The 17,456-nt window shown below is 44.3% G+C and overlaps 1 protein-coding gene across 1 annotated transcript in view; it reads right to left on the minus strand.

The window, feature by feature from the left end:
• The window catches only part of RMND1 (required for meiotic nuclear division 1 homolog (S. cerevisiae)), a 53,956-nt gene that overhangs the window by 27,668 nt on the left and 8,832 nt on the right, over positions 1-17,456 (minus strand). The window contains exons 2-4 of the mRNA XM_006882740.1: positions 9,294-9,402; positions 6,749-6,824; positions 3,579-3,618 (exon numbers count right to left, since the gene is read on the minus strand). Coding sequence (XP_006882802.1) covers positions 3,579-3,618; positions 6,749-6,824; positions 9,294-9,402 — 225 coding nt within the window. The remainder of the gene's footprint in view (positions 1-3,578; positions 3,619-6,748; positions 6,825-9,293; positions 9,403-17,456) is intronic.

A 17,456-nucleotide genomic window follows, 5' to 3' on the forward strand; every position in this document is an offset into this window, starting at 1 on the left:
TTTGGCTTTGTCTTTCTGCATCCCTTCCTTTGCGTCACTTCTCAGCCTGGCCTTCACGTTCTTGAGTCTCTCTGACTGTTCTGAATGCCTTTTCTCCACGAGAACCCATTTCTATGAAGGTTCTGATCTGTGTGCCAGGTTAACATTCTCCTGGCATCCCAGAGCAACAATTTCATCGAAAGCAAAAATCACATTGAAGCAGTGCTCAGAGATCTCATTCTCTTCTAAGGCTCGGCGATACCCAGCAATAACTCATGAAAAGAGCTTTCGGGTCTCCTGATCTTCTAAAAGGTTGCTGGTTTTGGTAACTCTCAGGACCCTGTACATTCCTTCACAGGCTGGCAGCCCTATCTTCCACTTTCTGTTTTAACAAACGTGTATCAATTCCCAGTGCTCATGAGTTTTGCAAAAGCTGTCAATAAACTCAATCTGAGTTCAGGTCATCTCCACAAACTGTCAAGAAACAACCCCCTTTCCTGCTTTTGTGCAAACTGCTGCTGCCAATGGCACCACGGTGAGGCCAGTGGTGGGGCGCACCTGTACCCCGACTCCACTGAGGTTAGGGCTAGGGGAAGGGGAAGGGGAAGGGGAGCCCTGGCCTCTCAGGACCTGCTGCCCCCCTGACAGGAGCCGCTGCCATCTTATATTGTTGTTCTATGCTGTCGAGTTTACTCTGACTCACAGTGACCCTATACACAATAGCTCTGAAGCCTGCTCTATCCTGAGCCAATCGTATTCTCTCTGACACACCTACTTTCTGTGAAGGTTCTGATCTGTGCCAAGTTAACATTCTTCCAGCATCCCAGAGACACCCTATTACCCTAGTCACTCAATCAATTCACCTCATCGAGGGTCTTCCTCTCCTGTGCTGTCCCTCCACCCTCCCAAGCATGATGTCTCTCTCTAAAGACTGGTCCCTCCTTGCAACATGTCCAAAGTATGTCAGACAGAGCTTCAGAATCCTTACCTCCAAGGAGCAGTCTGGTTTCACTCTGTCTAGGATGAAACTGTTTGTTCTCTTAGCAGTCCATGGTACATTCAATACTCTTCTCCAGCACCACAACTCAAAGGCATTGATTCTTCTTCTGTCATTCTTAGTCACTGTCCAGCTCACTGATGCATAGCAAGTAATTGTGAAGACCATCAGGTGCCCCTTCATCTCTAGACTGACATCATTGCTCTTCAGCACTCTGGAGAGGTCCCTGACGGCAGATTTTCCCAATGCAATTCATCTTTTAAGTTCCTGGCTGCTGGTACCAAGAGCGTTGATTGTGGAGCCAAGCAAACTAAAGCTGTGAACAACCTCAATCTCTTGATCGTCTATCAAGATGCTGCCAATTGGCCCAGTGGAGAGAATCTTGGTTTTCTTTTTTCTTTTTGCAACTGGGAAATGTTTCCCATTTTTATTCTTAAAATTATGAATCAAAATTGCAAAGGCAGATTTACAGAGCCACTTCTGGATGAGAGGGACATTTTGGACAGTTCATACGAACACAAACTCAGCTAGAAACCTAGTTAAACTGTGGTTTCTCAACAGATTCCATCCATTCCCACATGTTCTCAATCAGTTCTTCCTTTCTCCTTCCCAACTTGTCGAGATTTGGCTTTACACTCACGCTTTCCTAGTCTTTACCCGATTTCAGCCTGGTGATAAGCACCTTGGTTGGGCGAGTGCCCATGTGCACACGTGGCCTTCTCACACTGACGCTGCACTCTCGGTGGAGGTGACAAACTCCTTCCCGTCCACCTGGGCGACCTTGCCGATCTGCCGACCTCTGTAATGTCCTCGCACCACCTGGACCTTGTCGTCCTTTCAGATGGTCATGGAGCACATGCTGTTCTTCTGCCACAGCTCGGACAGTGGGGAGGACGTGCTCTTCCGGCACACGTGCAAGGAGGCACTGAAATGGGGTCTTTGGTCCTTGCTGCGGTGTGAGGTCATGAAAGGGTCGAACTTCGTGGTCACTGTCAAGCGCCAGGCAGCATCAGACTCTCCTCGCACAAGAAATCTTTCTTTTCTGGATGTTGGACTTCAATCCACATTGAAGGCTGCAGTCCTTCACCTTCGGCAGTAAATGCCTCAGGGCCTCCTTACTTTTCAGCAAGCAGGGCCGTGTCATCTGCATAACACCCGTCTTCTGGGACTAGGTATTGTTATGGTTAGGTGTTAACTGAGCGGACTGTGACTCACAGCGATCCTATGCACAAAAAATCAGAACCCTGTCCCATCCTGTGCCATCCTCACAATTACCACCACGCTCAAGTCAGTGTCTGCCCACCCTGTTGAGGGTTTCCCTCTCTGACCTTCCACCTTTCCCAGCATGGAGTCCTTTCCCGAGGACTCATGTGTCCTCACAGCATTCCCAAAGGACGTGAGGCAAAGTTTCCCCATACTCGTCTTTGAGGAGCCCGCTGCTTGCACTTCTTCAAGGCAGATTGGTTCTTCTTTTGGCAACACACGTATATTCGATGCTTTTCTCCAACATCACAATTCAAAGCCAGTAAGTTTTCTTCAGTGTTCCTCATTCATTTTCCAACTTTCACAAGTATATGAAGCAACTGAAAATATCTTCTATTAATTGGTCATTTATAGTTCCTTTTTTCCAGGATTTTCTCACGTGTGTGTGTTTGAGTATGACCTTTTAATAAAACTGGGATTACACGGGGCATATTTTAAAACTAACACTGCTCTTACTTTAGCTATATTTTGTGATCTGACCCTTTGGTACTATAAACATAGGTAATTTCCCTCCTGAAAAGAATTTTTCACATAATTTATAAATTGCAGGATAATCTCTTCCATGGACCTAACAAACTTTCTGTTACAGCACATTTTGGCTCTTTGTAGTTTTGCTGTTACAAGAAGTGCTTTGATGAATACTTTGGCACAACTCTGATTCTTTCCCTCAGATACTTCTGTAGGTACAAAACCACTGGATTAAATACAAAATTGTTTACACACAAACATTTTGATAAATTTTGATCTCTCTTAAAACACTGTGTCAAACAAATCTGAATTTAAAATACTGAAGAAATTATTTCCCATGAGTCTCTTTAATGTCCTTTAAGAGAGTGTGTAGAAAACGGACTTTCTCCAACTCCAGATTTCTGATACAACTTTGTTGCATCAAACACATCCTGATTGGGATGCTGAAGACATGATTTTCCAAGAGTCAGTACATTCTAGAAAACTTGATCAAAAATAAGCGTAAGTGCAAGCAGCTCCCACTGAAGTCTACGTTCCTCTTTCGCAGATTATCAGTGCACACACACTTCCTCCCATCTGCGCTGTGGCTGATGTTGGTGGTGCTGGTGGGGGGCTGCCGGCTTATTCTGATTCCCCACAAATCAGTGTGTGCCCGGTAAGCAGATACAGGGGCCACAGAAAGTAAGCCAAAAGCCAAGACATTTTTGGGAAACAAAACTGTTAGAATAAGGATGTTAATATAAGCAAATAACAAGCTGTGGATGATCTGTCAAGTTCTCTTCCTGGAGCTCAGATATTGAGAGCTAACTATTTTGCTGTGAACAATTAACTGACAGAAACTTCCAAACCTTTTCACCTTATTTATACTCACCGTTTTGTCTTTCACATTCCAAAACACAGCAGCTCCTTCCCTAATACAAAAGAATGAAAAGATCAGACTGAGTTAAAGGTGAGACATGTTTTCAGCTCACATATAAAGCCGCCGTCTGGAGCGGACCTCTGGGCTGTATGCACCATTTGAAAAGCAGGCTCTGCTGACTGATTTGACATCACAGTCCGTAGCTGGATCTGAAATGACAGCCATCTTTTTGACTTTGACAAATGCTGATCGCCAGGTTGGAATGCTCATGTGGTGCGGGGACTAAGTATTACTGTTAACACTACAGGAGCTCATGGATCTACACTATTTCATACCTATTCCTTTCTGATATGCAGAAATCAGATTAGTAAGACTCCACTGTAGGGGGCATCGGGGCAGAGTCTGCTATGGGGCAAGAGTCAAGGAGTGTGTTTTATTAGTTATGGGATTGAGATAGATGACAGCCTCAGGCTGCTGACAGCAACTACAGAATGCTGTTGTTGCTGTGAGCTGCTGAGTCAGAACCATCCCATAGCTGACCCTCCAGCGGGTTTGCAGAGGCAGTAAATCGCATGGGAGGAGACTGCCCATCTTCCATTTGTTATCAAACGGCGCATCCCCAACGTGTTTCCTGAAGAACCATGATCAAGTCATAGAAGCCTGAGTCCAATTTACAAAGTAAAAGCTATAAATGAACTTGTTCTACTTGATACTTGAAGTTCAACAAGTTGGGTTGATTTTGGTAATGACAAGAGATGGGGCTATGAGCTACTGCCGTGGAGGAAGGAAAGGCGGAAAAGGAAGAGGGTACAAATAGGACGGGCCACCTCATTTCTCAGACATTTCTTGAGCAACATGCTTAGGGCGCATGTGGATCTGTGCTTATATGAGACACAAAGACCAGTATAGTCTAATTCCTACCCTCAAAGACTCCCAGTGTAGAAAAGATTTGGCATATAAACCAACTGCAGCAGCATTTGGCAGGTGCTCTGAGTCATGTCCAGTGTGTAAGTGCTGTCCAGCTGAAGGCCCAGCACGGGGAGCCCAGTGAGTCCACAGAGGAGGAGACAATGCAGTGAGGCTGGGGGAGGGCAGGGGCTCAGCCAGGGGGCTCAAGGGAGCAGGGCACGATCCCTGCACAGCCAGTCAGTGGAATGGCTGGGGAGGTGGGCATTACAGACAGGAGCTAAACACTGAGAGAGCCGCAAGGAGTCTGTCAAGCTGTCAAGGAGTCTGCAGAACATCCAGGGACTTTGAAGCAGGGCAGTGTAATGATCAGAAGTGTCTACTGAAACGTTCATTACCTTGCCTATAAAAGGGAACCTGGTGGTGAAGTAGAAGGCAGGCAGGGAGACTGGCGCTGGTGCAGTAGGCCAGGGTGGGATCTGAGGTATGGACTTCAGACCTACTTAAAAGCCACGGCCAGATCATCAGCTTAGAAATGACTTCTGCACAGAACAGCGCTCAGGAGGCTTTGCACTGCTCTGTCCAGAGTGGCTGTGCAGCATGGCACCAACAAACCACGTGACTCCACAACAAACCACGTGACTCCTGAGCACGTGAACCGGGCCGGCTCCAAACTGATTCACGTGGTAAACATGAGAGGAACGGCTGACTGCAAGGAAGGTAGCAAAACAGTCATTAGGTATTTTTAACTGATTAGATATTAAAACGCTATTTTAACTATTGTTGTTGGGGACCGACCCATAGCTGACCCTTCAGCGGGTTTCAGAGGCAGTTTTCTCATGGGAGGAGATTACCCCATCCGTCTCCAGAGGAGCAGGCTGCTGGCCTCGAACTGTCTGCCTTTGGGATTGCAGTGCAGCTTCTTGCCACTAGGCCACCAGAGGTATGGTGGGTTAAAAAAAGACACTATTATAATTAATGTCAGCCATTTGTGAGATGATTATTAATGCATCCAAAATGAATTTCATGGGGTTTTTTGTGGGTTTTTTTTTTAGGGAGCTCTGGTGGTCTAGTGCCATCACTCAAAGGCACACGGTTCAAATCCACCAGCTGCTCCACAGGAGAAAGATGAGCAATTTCCTCCTGTGCTATTTACAGCCTCTGAAAACCCAGTGAAGGGTCAGCTATGGTGCAGTTCTGACTCGATGGCACACAACAACAACAACTAGAAAATCTACAAGTCCAAATCTACCTGTAAGGTGTGTACCTGTGGTTTACATGCTGTTTCTGCTAGTCCCACGCCACTGCTGTTCTTAACATAATAAATGCAGAGCCTTGATTACTTTAAAGTTAGGGCCAAAAGGAAGGGGAGGCACCCACAGAAACAAGACAAGCTGCGAGTGTTCAGCACCTCTGAGGACCCAGAGCCCAAAGCTTTATGAAAACGTGGACTCTTACAGGCATTCCACATGTCCCTGTCCTGTCTCACGACTACAGGTGATGCCCTAATCCTTCTGACGCTCCATTTCCGAAGCCCCAATGTGGAAATAAAAGACCTTTGTCAAGGGCTGTGAGCAGAATGGGAGATTATGTTAAGTGACCTCTATCAGCAGTACCATTAACTACTCTGTGGGATATAGTATTATAATCCTTTAAATAAAAAGGCAAGGCCCTAATCTGAAGTCTCTGTAGGAGGGAATAAAATACAAGCTAAAAAGTTAGAAAGGAGAGGAAAAGGCAAGAGAGCAGGGGAGGTGTCAGGAGTCTGAGAAGGGGTATTAAAGATGAACATGAACAAAGACGTTGTCTAGCAGCTCCATAGATGAAAACACTGAGATTTACACATGAAGATATGTAAGGGCATTTCTTGTGGTGTGGGAGGAAGATACTTTACTTTTTTTTAAATTTTATTATTTTTGTGTGTGTGTGTGTACCGTCAAATCAGATCTGACCGGTACAGGAGGAGATTGTCCCTCCTTTCCTGACAGAGCATCTGGTGGATTCGAACCGTGCGCCTCTAGGATTGTAGTTGCAGCTCCTTGCCACTAGGCCACCAGAGCTCCCCTGTTTTACTTTTACAAATCATGACTTAAGGGGAATTTACCAGATAAGTCCTAAAACTGGCCGACTTTGCTACATCAAATTAAGAATCACCCACAATAAAACTGGAATAATTTGGGGAACATGTTTTCTGTTGAGATGGACACCTGCACCTTGGCCTACTATTTCTTACCTGAATGTGAGCACATTTCCCCTTGGGCTAGTTGTTATCTTACCTGAAGAAGAATATTGTCCCAGGATCACCTTCTTTTGCAGAACTTTCTACACCCATCACCAAGATATTTGCTGCATCTATGATTTTGAAAAAAAAAAAAATCAAAGAAAAACTCTGCCACAGGTGCACAGATGTAAGACTTACTGATAAACATGTTAACCAAGTACTCACTGACCAACATCTATCGTTCTAAGTTTTTAGATATCATTTAAAATACGAGAATGAAAAGGTCAGAAGAAATTACCCTCACACAACATTCACACAATCTGTGATACCATCATGTGTACTATTTAACATGGCTTCTTCATACTCCTCTTGACTCAGTGACCTTAGTTTTAATAGAACTAAGGTTCAAGAACTAAACTTCCTATAAACCAAAAAAGGTTCCACTGCCATTAGGTCGATTCCCACTCACAGCGGCCTGACAGATCCCTGGAAGTTTGAGTGGTCAGGTGCTGGCAGCTAACTGAAGGGTCAGAAGTTTGAACTCACCAGCTGCTCTGTGGGAGGAAGATGCTGCAGTCATCTGTAAAGATTTTCAGCCTTGAAAACCCCACGGGACAGTGCTACTCTGTTCTAAAGGGTTCCTAGGAGTCACAGTTGACTCAATGGCACCCAATAGTTCTATCATGTAAAGAAGAAATATATTAATATATCAACGCTAATATGTAAAATGTTACATAACTTAAAATTAGGACCCCCAATGATTCCAAATACCTAATACCAAATAACTATGTCTTGGAGAGGGTGCAGCCGGAATGCTCTTTGGAGGCAAGGATGTGAGGCTTCACCTCACATACTTGGGGCATGTTGCTAGAAGGGGCTATTGCTTGGAGAGGGATGTGGTGCTGGGAAGGGTGGAGGGTCTACAAAGAAGAGGAAGACCTTCAGTGCCTTCTGCAATGGGCTCTAGTATCAGGAGGTGTGAGGGCGGCACAGGATAGGACAGCGTTCAGATCTACTACTCATAGGGTCACTGTGAGTCACACTCGACTTGCTGGCACCAAACAACGATAGAGGTTGGGAGAGGGGGTGAAGAATTTAGATAAGAGAACAAACCCTGACCTTCCTTTCTGGGTGACCTCTAACTTCCCTAAGTACTGCATCCCACAAGGACAACGTCCACCTATGCCATCAAACCAAAAACCAACGCCACTGATTCTGATTCGTCGTGACCCTATGTGACAGAGGAGAATGATCCTGGTAAACAGACTGTCCTGCCCCCCCCCCCAAAGACCCCCAGTACTTACGGAGGCAGGGTGCCACCTGCCACCTCTTCCTCCTGCTCAGGTGCTGGGGGTTTGAATCCCCAGGCACGTGGTGAGCAACTGTGCTTAACCACCGAGCTACCGGGGTTCCAGCCAAAAGCAGCACAAAATAACCAGAAGCCCCAGGGCAGTGGAAGTGGAACAAGCCCCCAACGTGCACCACACGGAGCCAGGGGGACAGCATCTGGTGCGTCACCTCAGGGACTCTGGACTCTGTGTCCCTAGGTCAGTTATGCCTGTTCATGCCAAAACAGGCCCGCCCTGTTCAAGATCATCACAGAGGAAAATGCACAATGACAGTTCCACTGTAGCTCATGAGGTCAATGATGTAATATATTTTCATTCTGCCATTCTGAGGTAAAGCCATAAATTTTGAGGCTATCAGGCAATCCAGCCTGCTTTCATTGTAAAATATTTTTCACCAAGGTATTCTTTACTCCTTATTTATAAACTCAGAGGAGGGTATTTTTAAGGATTTTGAAACTCCAACTCTCATACTTTGGCCATGTTGTCAGGAAGGACCCATCCTTGGAGAAAGACTCCTTTCTTAGAAGGGTGAAGATCAGCGCAAGGGAATCCCACTCAACTTAAAGAGGCTGGATTATTTTGGGGGTTTCTACACATCAGGCCAAGAGAAATACGACTAAAACACTCCTTAGCTGCAAGGCCGGCGAGGCTTCACCTTGCTTACTCAGAGAGGACCAAGCTCTACATAAGGACATCACACCTGGTGGAGGGTTCGGTGCAAATGAAGGAAAACCCCCATCAGATGGACTGACACAAGAGGTCCTCCAACAGCCGTTCAAACACATCAAAGCCCAGGAGAATGGCACGGATTGGGCACAGGACTGGGCAGTATACAAGGAACCATCAGGCATCTGAGTTGCTCAAAAGCATTTCTGCCAATCCCAGGTCCTTCTGAGTTGTTGTTGTTGTTACGTGCTGTTGAGTTGCCTGCGACTCATAGCAACCCTATGTACAACAGCCTTAAACCCTGCTCTGTCCTGTGCAAACAGGAGATGCGTGACACAGCCTCTGCTCATTCTAAATAACAGTGCTCTTACTTAATAAATCATACTAATTTTAATCTATGAGAACTAGGTTCTCTGTGAACACACTATAAATTCTTATCTTTCTATGTCCTCTGTACAAATAACCTAAACACCACTTTTAGGATACAATTCTTTGTGAAAAAGAAAATGCAAATACATGCACCCTTAAGACAGTACCGTAGAATTCTCTTTTCGCACATCTGGCCGCACATTCAAGAAACTGTACCTCTAGGCAAGCTTGTTACTTCCACATATCCATGGGCGGTCAGATCCTGGGAGAGATTTCCAAGGTGGTATTCATCTGCGGTGGCGAACGCGATGCAGTGCATCATGTCCTGTTCCAACAAGACCAGCACAGTTACCTGAGGGCCCAAAGGCTGCAGACACCTGCTGTTGCTTCACAGGGCTCAGTTTTGCAAAGCCAGCACGTGAGTGCTTTCTGAAAACATCTAAAAGGCTGATGGAAAGGGCATGATAAGGATGAACAGAAAGATTTCAACTCCATGTATGAAAGTGCTCACTACTGCCACCTGGGAAAATGACAAGGGTTTTCCTGAAAGCTGCTCTCAGCCAGCAGCACCACAAACCCACGGAACAAAAACTGCAGAGGAGAGAAAGCCCTCCCAGGGACACTGGGTTCATTGAGGGTTCAAGTCTCCCCTGGCCTGAGGGGAAGAGGGCTTATGTTCTGGTGTTTTCATTTTTCTGATTTATTAATGTTATATATTTTAAAGCCTTGTTATAGTAAAGGGATGATGTTTAAAACGAAACAGAAAGGTTTGGTTTTGGGGGTTTTTTAACAGCATCACTGTTAGTTAAAATCATTCAATAAGTTATCACTAAGCTCTGGTGGCCCAGTGGCAAGAAGTTGTGCTGAAATCCTGAAGGCTCACATTTCAAGGCCACCAGCTGCTCAGGGGGAGAAGGATGAGCCAATCTCCTCCTGTGTGATTTACTGCCTCTGAAAATCTGCTAGAGGGTCAGCTATGGGTCGATTCCGACTCTATGGTACACAACAAACTAATACAGGCAATTATAAGACTTTGAAGAAATTAGTGTTCTTACTGTGGTTTATACTATGCAAACTAGTCTGTACTCCTGAGAACATGCACAGGTCTGCTTGGTGCCCGAGACCATGTGCTGAGTCTGCTCTGTTTGGCTATTCACACTGTGTATTATAAGTTGTGGTTAAGAGCCGTCAAATCCGAACTGAGTTCTAGCTGATCTGCCAGCAGGTTTTCAGAGGCTGTAAATCGCACACAGGAAAACTGTCCACCTTTCTCCTGTGGAGCAGCTTATGGATTTGAACTGCTGGCCTTTGGGCTGGCAGTACAACTCCTTATCTGTAGGCCACCAGAGTTACTACATGCACATACACACATATTTTTATTTTGCAGGCTCTGGTGGACTAGTGGCAGGAAACTGCACTGCAATCACGTAGGTGCACAGTGTGAAGTCACCAGCTACTCCTCAGGAGAAAAATGGGCAATCTCCTTCCGTGCAATTAACTGCCTCTGAAAATCCACTGGAGGGTCAGCTGTGGGTTGGATCTGACTCAGCAGTATACAACAAAAACATCACATATATGACAATCATATTGCACAATGGTTATTTTCTTTCTTTCACACAACCCATTAGAGAGTCCTGACATCAATTTACTTGGCCATAAACAGGTTTTGGGGGAACCAAAAATGACACTGTATCATTGATACTAAGGGTAAATGTTACTTCATGAAAGTGGTACATCATGTATGTCTATATAGGTGCAAATACTGGTTCATACGGTAAAAACCTACTTCTTACTGTGGATGAGGGGGAATGTGAATGCTACAGCACAGCAGATAAGAGCTGAGGTACATTATTTGATGAAAACATGTAGTTGAAAATTAGCAGAATAATAATGTATACTTGATGGAGAGTTAAACAAGCTGAGAAATGTAATCAGTTACAATTGGCCTGCGTGTTCAACATCTGTGTTACTGTTTTTGTGGATTCATGAATGTTTAGTAAGTCTGAGTGACTGAAAAACTTATAAGAGCCATTTTCACATGTTCATTGTTTGTTTTCTCATGTCTACTGCTCAGTACATCAGTGACCCTATAATCTTTTCATAGTTACAGTACAAAGAGCTGCAATTGCTCAGAATTAGTAGGGGAATAACTAAAATCAAGCAGAACCCTGGCTGGTGGAGTGGGCGATGAATTGGGCTTCTAACTGAAAGACTGCTGGTTTGAACCTACCAGCTCCTGCAGGGGTGAAATACGAGGCAGTCCACTCCCATAAACATCTACATCCTCAGAGACCTAGAGGGACAGGTCTGCCCTATCCTGAGGGCCACTAAGAGTTAGAATCTACCTGACAGCAGTGAACTTGGCTTTGGTAAAATCAGAATTCAGTCCTACAAGGGATTATCTCAGCTCGCAACCCCTTCCCCTGCTCCGGAATGCTACACAGTAGGACATTCTTCCTGCTTCCCCAACCGTCACGTTGTGGTGGTATGGTGGGTTCGGCATTGAGTTGCTAACCAAAAGGTCAGCAGTTTGGACTGACCAGCTGCTCTGCTGAAGAAGGATACAGCAGGGGACCTCTAAAAATGACAGCCATGGACATCCCACGCTGGCATGGGCATCTGATGGACGGGGGTGCTTTGGGCCAGAATCGATGGGCCAGCAGAGGCTGGGGCTCTGGTGTGGCCCCTGCCCCTCAAGCTTCCAGATGGCTTGGACGTGGACTCCCAAACAGTGGAGGAATAAACAGAAGACCTAAGACAGCACACACAGACGAAAAAGCTAAAAGCAAGAGAGAAGAGAGTGTCCTCTAATAAGCCAATTGAAGATTCAATACTTGACAAACTGACACCAGGGGTGGGTGGACACGACAGATGAAAACGGATGATGTAACTGTTTTACTTTGTAAACTTTCACTCACACACTAAATAAAATAGTACATGTTTTGTTTTGCTTTTTTGAAAAAGATGAAATGGATGCCTTCCTTTTATAGTCATGGGAAAAGTCAGTCCCCAACATCACAGGTACAGATGAGAATAAGACTGCGACAAGGTGCCAGTACAGGCGGCTGGCGGAGGACAGTCACTGATAACACGCTACAGGTGTCGAGCTGCAAGCATCACCTCTTATTCTGAGGCTCTACAGATTAAGTATGAAAGAGACCCCTAGTGCTATAGGGAGCTCCCTGTGCACTGCTAACCAAAAGGTCAGTGGTTCAAATCCATCACACACTCCTCTGATGAAAGATGGGCAGTCCTCCAGATTTCTTGGTATAGACTAGTTGGCCCATCCAAGGCTGCACAGGTTTGCGGAAACTCCTCAAGTGGTATTCATAGGAGTTACGATGGACGGAGTGGTTATGGATATGACATTACAGACATGTACTAACAACACGGATATGTCATTATGTCCAAAAGACAAGAGATTTACGTCTTGCCAGGCTCACCTCTAAAGAGCATTCTCACCACCCTTCTTCCGAGTGAGGCTTGCTCATTCTGTTGGAAGTCCCTGGTATGTTCAATATTCTCCAGCGACGCCTTACACGTCCTCCTCATGCATCACGGATCTGTTTAAGCTATCGCTTCTAGCAACCCTTCTCCAGTCTTCCTTATTCACTGTCCAGCTTTCCCGGACATTGCAAGGGGACTGAAAATACCTTGGCTGGATTCATATGCACCTCAGTCCTCAAAGCTTTGCTTTTTTAGACACTTTTTTATTTTTAGCCAGGATACACGGCATTGTAACTTATTCTCAAATGATAGGACAAAACTGATGCATACAATTTTGTTGTTGTTGTTATGTGCCATCGAGTAGCTTGCGACTCATAGCGACCCTATGTACAAGAGCTCTAAATGCTGTTCTATCCTGTGCCAACCTAGCCATCTCAAACGCACTTATTCCCACCGCCCCAGTCACAGAATCGATCCATCTCACCAAAGGTCTTCCTCTCCTGCGCCGCCCCTCCACTCTGCCAAACATGATGTCCCTCTCCAAGGACCAGTCCCTCCTTGCAACATGCCCAAAATATGTCAGACGAAGCCTCAGAATCCTTGACTCCAGGGAACACTCTGGCTTCACCCTCTCCAGGACAAACCTGTTTGTTCTCCTAGCAGTGCATGGTATACTTAACACTCTTCTCCAGCACCACAGCTTTTTATATATTAATATTTTTATATAGAATTATCTTATAAACATGGAATACATAATTGATAATATATATGATCAGCACAAGGACTTGAGTACTGAGGACAGAGAGGTTTTACAAGCAGGAAGAAGCTCTATAAGACACTTTGCCATCATGACCGACTCAAAGCTGACCTTCCAGGGGGTTTTCAGAGGCTGTAAATCACACATGAAGAGACTATCTTTCTTCTGAGAAACAGCTAGTGGATTTGAACCACCAGACACTCACCCTTTGGGTTAGCAGCACAGCTACCTTTAGCCAACAGCACTAGAGTGGCCTTACAATTTGAGATGTCAATAATACTTTTAAAAGAGTCTTCATATCAAATCCACATCTCTATTATCTTTTGATTAGCTGGAAAATCTGGCTATATATCAGGGCAGGGAAGGGAGTCAGCGTTCAGCTCAGACAGTCCCTGCTACATCCTTTTGTCCCACGTCTGTCTGTTTAATTTGTCTTTTATTTTAGCTGCCAGAACCATGGAGGTACTTCTGCAATCAATCCGGACATTTTCCGTTTTGGAAAACTGAGATCAATACACATGTAGCAAACATCTGCCATTTCAGCACTTGCATTCTTCACGTGTAGTTCTGTGCACCACCAGCGACAGGAAGTGTACCACTCCCTACCTATGAGTCTGCATCTCCACCCCAAAACTTTAAATTAGTTAGAACTTTCAAGAAAAAGACAATGCAAGGCCTCGGGTCACTAGTTCTCTGAGAAACTGTACTCAAGTTTCAGATAGGTTATGAAGAACTGGTTTTACTCAGCCATTTCAGGGATCTGAAAACTGTCACTTCCCTTTCTCTCAGCACGTTACAGTAAGTCTGGCTCTAAGTTCAAGCCAATTCCTCTGAGCTTGTGTGTTTCCTTCTGAATTAACCTGGATCTCTGTCTACACTCTGCCTGCTTCCATCAAGATGAGTCCCAAAGTCTTCCAGTTTGTGTTTTTTAGACCCCTCATTTAGTGTGAAGTTTTTCTTTAAGCCCACTTGGGGAAGGGAAGATATTCCACAGGGTCTTGCCTTTGAGCGTTTCCCCCGTTAATGAACGATGTTGCTGCTTTGTGAGATGCTCATATTTTCACGCATGGATTTGCTTCTAGACTCTTGCTTTTTCAAAAGTGACTCATGATTTATAATGTATGAAATGTTATATGAATGAAAAGTTTTAGATTTGGGATCAGTAACTTGTTCTTAAGCATGTGCCAAACTAATCAAAATTGAACTTTAGCCCTAAATTTAAGCCTTTCTCTTTTTAAAAGTTAATGTTTTCAGTGTTTATGAGTGGTGTTTTTTTCCCCTTGCCACAGAAGACAAATTCCAGCAGATGGGGCTAGAAATCTGTGGTAAAAGGAAACACAACAAAATATTTTACTGTGAATGTTTCCTGTTTTAGAACTATCAAGCATTCTTATGTGATGCTCCTCTTTAAAAATCTTTTTTTCCACAGCCTATTAAGGAAAACATTTTGCATGTGACAGCAATTTGCCTCTTCTTACCATGGGAAAATCTGCATTTCCCACCACCTCTGCTATGGAATAAATGTAGATTAAAGTTCTAAAATACTCTTACATTTTATTATCATAACTAGTGATAGAGTAAAATTTAAGCTATATTTTTACTAATGTACGATTTTCTAGGTTTTCAGATCAGATTCTACAGTGATAAATCATTTTATATAAATAGTACATATACATATGTTCTCAACAACAGAAACAAAAGCTTCACAAAACTGTATCTAAGTTATGAGCAATGTAGATACTTTCTATTTCATTTTTTAAAATACTACACCTTATTTTAAAACTCTTCTTTTAATTATTATTATTTGTGTGTGTGTGTGTGTGTGTGTGTACCATCAAATCAGATCTGAGTGGTACAGGAGGACATTGTTCCTCCTTTTCCAGCAGAGCATCTGGTGGATTTGAACCTTGTACTACACCTTATTAAAACCTCACTCTGGGCTGGGCAGGGAGAAAAATGCAGCAATGAATGAATGGAAATCCAAAGTCTCTGTAAATTTTCATTGAAATGAATAATTAAAAAAACTAAAAAAAAAAAAAACAAAAACAAAAACAAAACCCAAACCAAAAAACCCACACCTCACTCTGGTGACCTAACGGTGGTAAGGAGCTACACTGCTAACGTGAAGGCACACGATGTGAATTCACTATCTGCTCGGAGGAAGAAGATGGGTGGTTGTGATTTACAGCCTCTGAAAACCTGTTGGAGGGCCAGCTCTGAGTTGGTTCCAAAGCGGTGGTACACAGCCTTGCAGCTCACTTTACAGAGAGGTCTGATGGTGTAGTGGGCTCTGTCGTGTGCTGCTAACAAAAGTGGGCTATCTACTGGGTTCCTAAAGGAAGACAGACTGGCTGCTCCCAGGCAGAAAGATGGGAGTCTGATTCCTTTAAGACTTAACAGTGTTGGACTCCATCGGAAAGCTGCCAAGAATCAGAACTGACTCCATGGCAGTGGATATGGTTTAAAAAAACAAGCTCATTCTATAGGGAGTCCTAGTGGTACAGACAGACACCAGCAGTTAGGAAATCAAAAGACGAGTTAGTTGCATTGGGAAAATCTGCTGTCAAGGATCTTTCCAGAGTGAGATAGAACAACTATCAGTTTAGAGACTAATGTGCATCTGATCCAGGCCATGGTCTTCTCAATTGCTTATTATGTATCTGAGAGCTGGACAATGAATAAGGACAATGGAGCAAGAATTAATGCTTTTGAGCTGTGGTGCTGGAGAAGACTACTGAACATTCCATAGAACGCCATGGGAATAAACAGGTCTGTCATGGAGAGGGTGAATTCAGGATGCTCCCTGGAGGTAAGGATTTTGAATGAAGATCTGTGTGACATACTTTGGACATGTTGGAAGGAGGGACCAGTCCTTAGAAAAGGACATCATGCATGGAAGGGTAGAGGATCAGTGCAGAGGAGATGAGATGGATTAACACAGTGACCGTGGCAATGGGGCCAGGTGTGTCTGAGAGAATGAGGTTGGTTCAGGACAGGGCAAGGTTCAGGGCTATTGTTCATAGGTTGCCATGAATCGTAAATGACTCGACAGCACATAACAACCACCACAACAACCTGGGTGCAGAAGAAAGCACTTGGCTGCTAATTGAAAAGGTGGAGATTTGAACCCCCAGCTATTACAAGGCAGAAAGACAAGGCAATCTGTTTATATGAAAACTACAGCCTTAGAAACTGTATGGAGTAGTTCTAATCTGTTATACAAGGTGGCCGAGTTATAACAGACTTGATAACACCCTGTGATGCTAAGAGACTGGAAATTTGACAGTGTACCTTGTGACTGTAGGACGCCCAACATGTCTGCTTGTCACTGCAGGATGTTGGTGAAGTCTGTTTCAAGGCCCAAAATGGAAAGGGTGCAAAGTACTAGCGCTAAAAATCCAACTGAGGCACCCTCCATGCCCTAATACCTTCATCTGGAATCCCATCCTACAGCGAAATCTCAGCTGGGACTCAGCTGGCATCAAAGAAGGCTGGCCTGTGCCATGATATATGTCTGTCTGATTATGGTTCTCTGTTAGAGATAGAACCTTTATTTACCAGTTGTTGCACAGGGGAATTATTTGCATATTTCATCTTATTTTATAGCTTTGTTAACATGCATATGCTTGTTTGTTGTCTGTTCTTATTAGTGCAGGACCTGTCTGTCAGTCTACTGTAGTGGGATAACTTGTGGGTTGCTGTGATGCTGGTGAAAGATTACAATTAAAACAGCCCCTATAGTTCTCAGCTGAATTAAACTCAGGTTTCTATAGTTCTCAGCTAAGTTAAACTCAGGAATTTTTCCATTGTCCCGGGTAGAGCCCCACACCCAGTGTTCCAGGAAGAAAAGTCTGATCTCAGGGCAACAGTATTTCAAGAATGGCTAACTACAGGGTAGGACAAACAAGCAGATGTTGTTTCTCGACTGATAACCCATGTGCCTTTGTTTCCCGACTGATAACCAATGTGTCTTGTGCTTTTCCACTGCCCTGGAGTTTGAACTCATTGTATGTTTAAGAATTTGTGAAACCACCCTATAGTTAATGTTCCAGGGAAAAGCTAACCACAAAAGTTAGGCAAATATACTAATGACTTAAGAGCTGTCTAACTGCTACATGTGCTACGTGACTGCCACATGTGCTACGTGCAAATATGCTGTGTAAACCATGAGCGAA

Source organism: Elephantulus edwardii, unplaced genomic scaffold (genome assembly GCF_000299155.1).
Source record: "Elephantulus edwardii isolate Elephantulus edwardi_28Jun2011 unplaced genomic scaffold, EleEdw1.0 scaffold00024, whole genome shotgun sequence".
Taxonomy (NCBI): Eukaryota; Metazoa; Chordata; class Mammalia; order Macroscelidea; family Macroscelididae; genus Elephantulus; species Elephantulus edwardii.